Source organism: Kryptolebias marmoratus, linkage group LG5 (genome assembly GCF_001649575.2).
Source record: "Kryptolebias marmoratus isolate JLee-2015 linkage group LG5, ASM164957v2, whole genome shotgun sequence".
NCBI classification, from domain to species: Eukaryota; Metazoa; Chordata; class Actinopteri; order Cyprinodontiformes; family Rivulidae; genus Kryptolebias; species Kryptolebias marmoratus.
Genome location: NC_051434.1, coordinates 19034071 through 19043086, shown reverse-complemented (window position 1 = coordinate 19043086; position 9016 = coordinate 19034071). Strand labels below are relative to the sequence as shown.

The following is a 9016-nucleotide window of genomic DNA, read 5'->3' as shown; positions in this document are numbered from 1 at the left end:
AAAAAAAAAAAAAAGAAGGGAAGCTGCTATGTTTAACCAGCTGCTGGGACGAGCCTCTGCTGATGCTGACATGCAGCTGTTCAGGTGGCAGCAAGAGAGGTAGTGGGTGTTGTTGGACAATTATCATGGCATGACTTTTAACTTTGTGCGTCCCTCTTCTTCTTCTGTTTCTGCAGGAATCTGGCTCAGAAGCTGGATGTTTCTCATTAGGAACCACCTCTGATGGTAAACAAACTTACTGATAGTTAGATGGCTGACCTCCTTACTTTTGGATGTGACACAGGATTTTTTTTTCCTCTCTTAAAAGCTCTCCATCCATTTTCTTTACCAGCTTCTGCTTTCCGGGTCAAGGGGGAGCTGGTGTCTTATCTCCAGCAGTCACTGTGCGAGAGGTGGGGGGACACCCTGGACAGGTCTCCAGTCCATCACAGGGACACACAGAGACAAACAACCATTCTCACTCCCTAGAGACAATTTAGAGTCACCAATTAACCTAACATGCTTTTTTTTTTTTTTTTTTTGGTCAGAGAGAGGAAACTGGAGTACCAGTACCTTTACCAGCTTAGATAATTGCAAATTATTTTGGGGGTTTCATAGATGAAAGTTGATATATGTTGGAATTTTGTGGGCAAAAGGTGCATTTACACATCTCTTTCTTCATAAGTTATCTCATTTTTGTTGCAGTACACGATTGAAATAGAATTACTGTACATTTCTGTAGTTTCTAACCAACAAAGTTAAGAACCAAGCGAAGGCCAGTCAAAATAAACCATCTACAAGATTCAGATGCTCCTGAAAACAAAAAGGCCCTTCGATAATGCTTTGGGGTTTTCTGAATCAGTAAGTTGTTCCACAGAATAGGAGCAGCCACTGAAAAACATCATTAGCCTTTTTTTTTTTTTTTTTTTTTAGTTTGAACTGTAGAAAATCTAAGAGCTTCTAATATTTTTTGACCCAAGCCCTCTTGATGGTGATGTAATTTTTCTTTTTCTTAAGATAAACTGGGGCCAAGCAATTTAGAGCCTCATAAACTATCAATAAAATCCTAAAAGTTTATCCTCTAACGTGGCGATCTACAACCCTTTTGCATCACGGACTGGTTTCATAAGAGACAGCCTTCTCATAAATTGTCCGACAAAGTTATTTTTTCTTTTTTTACTCATTTTTGCTCAGGTTTAATCGGGCTTGAAAAATAACTGCGACCGAGTCAAGAGGCGTGAATGCAGGTGGTCGTTTTTTCAGATTAAAATCCCCCTGCATACAAATGCAAATAAAAAAAATAGAGTTTTGAAAGAAAGGTTTATATTATTTCTGTGGCATCTGGTGCCAAACCATCCTTGGACCAGTGGCTACAGACCCCTGCCGTCACAAACATACAGTAACAACCAACAGGGTGACGCCAACATTGGTGCAGCACGATCATGCTTTAACTCTCGTGAAAAGACAAGCAGTCGCATGTTGAGCTGCTGAAGGCGATGAAGAGATGACTGGCTGAAACCAATGATCTAAACAAGAAGAAATTAATTTCTGGTCGATGGAACGTGGCCTTGACTAAAAGTTTCCGCTGAAAGAAGATTGTGTTTAGCTGATGTTTGTCAAAAAAACTGAAGCAGGATTTTACACAGAAGACCGACATTACTGTTCGCCGTCGTAATCGCAACCGACTAACAACCAGAAAATAAAAAATTTAAAAAAAAAAAAAGAGTGAGGATAAAAGTTTTATTGGGTCGCCCAAAACAATCAAGGCACACAGTGGCAGGACAAATACTTCCTAGTCAGTTTACAGCGAAACAATCTTTTTTGATATCTTTTTAATATTTACAGCATAATTATTACCAAAGAAGATTAAAGGTTGGTAAAGATGAATGGACGTGCAAACAACATGAAAGGAACAGAGTCAAAGACAGATGGATTATTGGCAATCGGAAAAAAAAAATGAAACAAAATCACATTGCTGTTTATACGTGGTGTTTCCAACCACAGGAGTTGGTGATCTGGATTAGAAGTTTCTGACATCTTTGCAAGAAACGCTCAAGCCGGAGCAAAGACTCGAACAGATTAGCAGCACTGTAACAGCACTTGTAGGTAAAATAACAAAATGTACATTTAAATTACACCAGTTTTGAGGGTAGACCAACAGATTCAGAACAGAAGTACTCATTTCATTTAACTAATATTGGTTAATTAGTTTCTCCTTTTTTGTTTAGTTTTCTTTTTTTCTTACAGGTTCTTCGTTAAAAAACATTTACAAAAAAAGGAGGAAAAATATAACGCAAAACTCAGGAAACAGGGTTTAAATGAAACCGCTACGTAGAAGAGACTCGACCTAAGTGGGAATATATATATATATAACAAACAAAAAGTGAAATAAAACTGTTGTCATTGGTTCCACCGCGGACACTTTTGTCTTCATATTAAACTACAGCATCTCCGTTCATAAAAAGGTGCGTGGCGTTGTTTAGGGAGACGACAAAGACGGGATTTCATTTCTTCACATTACGTCACATTTTACGGAATTCAGCTCCGATCGTTGATTCTCTACGGATACTTCTGGGCACCTTCAGACAGCCTATTAGAGCCTGGCTGGTTCAAGACTAATTTAGAAAAGCCCCGCCTTCATTCAGTGATGACGGCGCTGTGCTCTTAGTACTCGCCGTAGACTGTTTATGCCTCCGACTGCGACTAGTCGGTCCAAAAGTTTACTCAAAGTTTACTCGCCGGGTCAGTCCAAAAGTTTGCTCAACTCCCGACAGTGGGTCTATCCTCGGCACACACACACATTCGTGTTGTAACCACAGATGTTCGGTGCAGAAAACAGTGATGAACTAAAGCAAACTGTCTTTTCCGTCAGCGTGTCATTTATGAGGAAGAGTTGTTTCAATGGGCTCATTCAGTGACGTCACCAAGACTGTTTTTCTGGCACGATGGAAGGCAGTTTAATGTGTGTTGCCTACGTGCATTTAGCATAGCCTTAGTACTCATAGCTGACTGTAGATATTATTCTTCAGCAAAAGGCCGGACAGGACCGTCAAACCACACTGGAGTAAGAGTTCTGAGGTTTGAGTGCGAGTCATCAGGACTGGGGCATCCTTGTCGCTTTGGGGTGTTTTTTTTTGTTTTGGATCCTGTCTCCACCTGGCTGGTACCCGTTGGCTCACAGACTCTCATGCCTCGCCAACCTTCACCACGTCTTCACCGAGATGGAATAAACTTCCAGGACTTACTACAACTAAGTTGAGGACTGTTGTTGACAAGAGACACAGCTCCACCCATGATGGGCTTTTTTTTTCTTTGATGCCAGATCACTAGCTAATAAAACTTCATTTAAATCACTTCTTCACGGCCCATTTTTGGGATTTTATGTTTGTGACAGAAACCTGGCAGTGTGTCATTGAGTCAAGCTCTTTTTTTAACTTTTACCCACAGACTGTAGGTCCTTTAACTTTACTTTAACACACTGAGGACTACTAGATGCAGTGGAAACAGTTTTTATCAAGTGCAGGCTATTGACATGAGCCTAAAAAGCAATTTAAAAAAACGGGCCCCTGTTTGGCTAGCCATTAGCCTAGCCTGGAAGAAGACTTCTGCCCTGTTCTCCACAATCAGGACTCTGTGACTGATGTCACAGCTGTTAAGGTAAAAACTACTTAGAACTATTAGACAGAACATTACTTCAAAAATTACCAGACTATCCCACTAATGGAGACATTCAGCTATCAGGATGTGTTTTCCCTGCTACAGCAGAGAAAAATAGGACATAAAATATCTAAAATCTTTTTTTTCCAACTTTTCTTACAATTACCATTTCTTAAAACAACTAAAACTTAACACCTGGAACTTGAGACTGACAGAAACCTTGCTGCTACTTCTACTTCCTCTACTATCAAGTATTGGTACTATAGTGGCACTCTGCTAGGGTCACTAACCGTCACTAAACCGTTCAGTTGGTGTAATGGCGACATACCTGACTCACAATTTTCTCTTCCGACTAACGCTGTTCGATTGGACTTTGGTTCTGACTCATTCTGCTCTTATTTAGTTTCGTTCGGCCAGCTGCCGAGCTCAACGACCATTTCACCGGTTTAGGGGAAACGTTCCCAATTTCGACACGAATCGCGCAACGTCCCGTTAAACTAACAGAAGGAAGCATGACGAATAAAGTCAGATCACACGGCTCTCCACTCGAGCTGCTGAAAGCACCTGACGGCGGTCGGGTAATGACACGCATTTCCGGCGCACCGCACCTTTCCTGCCTAAAGAATGCTCAGTTCTCGGTTGTTCTCGCAGGACGTTTGAAAGCAACGCGGCTGGATAACCTGACTCTGTCTGTCATGCTTTTCTTTGGCTGATTCAAAGTCTCAGCAGACTCAAATGATGACTGTAGGCTCCATGCAGTTGGCAAAAATGGGATGTTTGAAATTTTTCCTTTAAAATAATATAAAGAGAATCATTAAAACGTGCTGTACATGGTATGCTTTGACTACAGCATTTGTTACAGAACATGACTTCAGTCCCCAACGGCGTCATGACTGCATTTCTCTGACACTGGGAAGGTTCGTTTGTTCTGGTTCTTTCTAAGGGTGCGTTCACAGCAGCCATGTTTAGTCTGCTTTAATGGAACTCTGGTTCGTTTGCCTAGAAAGTCCAGTTCGTTTGGGGAGGTGTGGACACGCAATTGAACTCCGATGCGAACCAAAAAAGCGAACTCTGGTCTGCCTAAAAACCTCGGTCTCGGTTCAGATACATATGTGAACGCAAGCGGACCAGAGACCACTCCACAAGCAGGAAGTGGACTACAGCACTGGGCCTTCTGGGTAAATACAACCAAAACAAACAAGCATTTCAACCACTAGAGGGAGAAATGGCTCGCAGTCAGACGTGGAGTGAAGAGGAGGTCCTAAAACCACTAAAATTTGACACCGCTCCATTTTTGTTTCCTTTTCCAGAAGAAGGAAGTTGCGCTCAGAGTCTTCTTCAGAGGTTTTCATGTTGTTTCCTTCAGTAGCTCTTGGTGCGGCGCCACCACAGGCGAGGAGGGGAACAGGTCGCTCTAAGGGTTTGGCTCCATTGACTCAGTGCAGGGTGAATGAGAACCACAGCTGAAAATGGAACAAATGTTGACATTTTGGTCCCTAATCGAACAGAGTCTACTGGACTATCGGGTGTGAACGCACCCTAAAACTAAATGTTTAACCTGCATCAATTTGTTAACTTTGAAGTCGAATTTGATTTAAATGGCTTTTAACTGAAAACAAATAATCAGAGTAATTTAGGGCTACACAGCTAACTCAGGTTAATGTCAATATAATGAGGGTTGATTTGCTCACAAATATCTCATTTCCTGTCTCTGCTTTTGGTTCTTCTTGTTGGTTGGCGAAAACTAGTCCTGTTCAAAAGAGCTCAGCAGCAGCAGCCGGTTTCGGGAGGTCAAGCTTCAGACACACTAGTTGCTGTGAAGCACGGAGTTCTCTAAAGTGAAATCGTACTGGAAGCTCGCGAGGTTGTAGTTTATGTCGCGGGACAGCAGCACATCGGGGACCATGGAGAACCCGGCCTGCACGGCCAACACGTGGGGGGCCAAAGTGAAGGGGATGTCCCCGAGCAGATCGGGGAGGGTGGAAGCAGCGTCCGCGGCCGGGGGCCCTTCTGCCGGTCCGGTGGGACGCATCGGTGTGGGAAGCTTCGCCTCGGCGGGTAGAGGTGAAACTGGATAGGACGGCTGGAAGAAAAAAGGAAGAAGGGTTGCTTTTATTTACTAAACGAAATTTCCAGAAACATCAGGGGTTGCGTCATTTTAGACGCTGGTAAAGACTCGATTATTATCACCCACCGCCGAATGGGACAATGGTTTTGCTTGTGTGTGTTTGTATTTGGTGTTAGCAAAATATCCCATGAACCAGGGGACACATTTTATTGAAACCTACAAAAAGTAATCACTGTATGTACATCTACAACTGATCCGCTTTTCAAGATGCCCACCACAGCTAACCCATTTTATACAGCACAAAAATGGATAGAACTCAGAGAATTATACAGATGTTGAGCTAAAATTTGTTGTGGTAGTAGCTGAGAGTCATTCACAACGCATACACTAAGCACAAACCAAATCGTGCAAGATCTGAATTTAAAACTTAGCCATTAATCGTCACAGTCAACTCTGTTTGTCTGTTAGCAAAACATCTTATGAACCACTGGATGGATTTCAATGAAACTTTCAGAAATGAATCCCCGTGTGTACGTCTACAACTGATTCACTTTTGTAATCAACCCAATTCAAGATGGCCACCAGAGCTAATCAACCTTAGCCAACACAAAAATGGCCATAACTCAGTAAGTTTTACAGACATTGAGGTAAAATTTGGTCTGGTAGGAGCTGAGAGTCATCCTCAAGACATCCTTAAAGTGCAGACGGATCATCTTGCAATATTGCACGATGAAGTCATTTACGAGGTTTGACCCAAACAGCTCCAACTCCGTCTGTTCTCATCATAATATCTTCGAAGATCTTAGTTTAAAACTCCGGCTCAGTGACTTACATTACGCACATTCCTGCACTAAAGCTGATCTAAGGCTGCCAGGGGCTGAGACACTACACTTCCAAACTTTGATATCCAACCAGCAGCATCGTGCCATTATCTCTTTTAGCTTTATGGTACCATGTTACACACCAACGACACAATAAAAAGGCATTTACAAGGTGCGTTGTTGACCTTAATAATGATTAAAGACATTTGACAAAGGAAGAAAAAACACTTTCATTATAACACTGTGGCAGCTGCGATTAAAAGACAAAGATAACACAATCAGTGGAGGTGAGAGAATGAGGAAGTGAAGCAGAAGAATAGAAGCCAAACTGGCTTTTACTTGTCAAAGATAACGCCGAGAGGAAAAAACAGCATCTACTGCATATGCTGACTTAGCTTCTTGATATTCAACTTGTAAGTAACTTTTTTCTTTATATATAGGCTAAATATATTTATATATATTTCACATCCACACAAATCTAACAGAAAATGCTGTAATACCCCTGCTGCGCCACTAGGTGGTGACAATGTCCACATTAATGACATTTCAAAATACAGAGAAAAACCTCTCTTGGCTTAGCTAAAGAATCTCCTAAAACTGTTTTTTTTACCCCTCTCTGGTGCTGTTTATAGTTTCCTCAGTTATTTACAACATCAACATGTGATGAAAGTCCGACAGAGACACATGTAGAAAAAAAATAAAAAAAATGGCTCCATTGTGTTAATGGTTACTGCCAAGTTATTGCTTCTAAAAAGCTCCAAACAGATACACCAAAAAGTGTTGTTTTTTTAAAAAATCCCCACATTAGAGAGGATTTCTGATGAAAGGCCTAGCCTTTTGCCTGGTATGCAGAATGATGATTTCCTGAAAGTTTGAATAAACCCCATCTAGTGTGGGTTATGAGATATTTTGCTAACACAGAAATGCACACATGCACAGGCATAGCCAGAAACATTATCACCCACCTTTAAGTAAATATGTGTAGCAGTGTGGACGTGTCATGTGTCCTTCACTTTGTGGATTTGTCAATAAAGTTGTTGACCGTGTTGGAAGCCTCAGGAAGGCCAAAAATCAAATCAGACGTGTGATTCAGCCACGTTCAAAAACTTAAAGAATATAAATTGTCCTTTTTTTTGTACTTTTTTGAATGTGTCTACTCATCATGAGTAGCAGTAATGTAAATATGCAGTCCCTATAACATAACCCTGCCATGGCTTATGACCTTTAGGTGGCTTCTCTTCAAACACAAAAAAAGTCATGAGCACGGAAGGCAGATGATTTCCTCTTCTGACAGTGATCCCACATCTGCATGGAGGCTAAAGAGCAAAACCTCTTACTGTAGCCACAAAGTTGCTCTCTGTAGCCAAAGTGTGTCAACGTCTATTTCATGGAGGGAGGAATTTTCATGGTATAAATATACCATGTAGTTCAGGTGTCGTATATCCGAATATTCGTGCAGAAAGATTATGAAGTGAGGACAAGCGTGTGGTGGTTGTTCTCTCAGTTGCTCCCTTCTTCAGGGGTCGCCACAGCAAGCAAACTCGCACAAAAGATTTGGCAATTGTTCTTACACTGGACGCCCTTCCTGCCTCAGCCTGGGCTCGAACCTGCAGCCTCAGGATTACAAGACTGCGGCACTGAGTGCTGGTTGCTTATAAACAATTAGTATCAATCAGCAGTTTTTACTCGTTATGTCTACAGAAAGCATTTTACAACAGGCCATCAAAACAGCTAAAAATAATTTAAAAAAAAAATCCAAACCTACAGAGAATCCACTTTGTAATTAAAGGAGAAAGTAAAGAAATGGAGAAAAATCTGCACCTTAAAAGTGACCTTCTTTCTTTGGTGCAAGTTCACCGGTGTTTGGGATCGGGGTAGGAGCTGGGGTCAAGTCAGCGATGAACGCAGGTGAGCGTCACCTGAAAACGACAGCTGTGCGATGTTCCGCTCACACACGTTTCAGCGCCTCTACAGAATATTAACTAAAAATAATATTATTAAAAAAATGATTTGATTTATATTGTTTGAGTGAATTAAGTCTTATTTGGTGGAGAAACCTTGGTTTCAGTACAGCTGTGGATGCTCACCAGGTTTGCACACGTCTCAGGAGGGGTTTTGGCCCACTCCTCTTAACAGAAACTCTATATCCTTTGGGGGTTTTTTGGCTTCTGCTTAGCAGCTCCAAGCTTCAGCTGCACAAATTTTCTCCGTGACTTCTTTGTTGTTGTATGTTTCAAGTCACTGTCATTCCTGGAAGACCCATCTAGACCCAGTTTTTATTAGATTAGATTAGATTAGATTAGATAGCATTTATTGTCATCGAACAGAATTCAACGAAATTTCCACCGCAGCTCCCGTGCAAGAGGTCAAATATATACAGTATAAATAAGCAAACACACAATAATAATAATATCAATATATACAACTAAATTAACTAAAGGCACTCAACAATACCAAAGAAGTAGCAGCAGGTCCAATTATGGCAGAGTAC

General features: G+C 41.4%; 1 protein-coding gene across 2 annotated transcripts in view; it reads right to left on the bottom strand.

Moving 5' to 3' along the window:
• Positions 1-1705: 1705 nt before the first annotated feature.
• Positions 1706-9016, bottom strand: part of umad1 (UBAP1-MVB12-associated (UMA) domain containing 1) — a 13300-nt gene continuing 5989 nt past the window's right edge. For both annotated transcript variants that reach the window (XM_037975746.1, XM_037975747.1), the window contains exon 4: positions 1706-5719. In XM_037975746.1, coding sequence (XP_037831674.1) covers positions 5444-5719 — 276 coding nt within the window. In that variant the 3' untranslated portion in view covers positions 1706-5443. The remainder of the gene's footprint in view (positions 5720-9016) is intronic.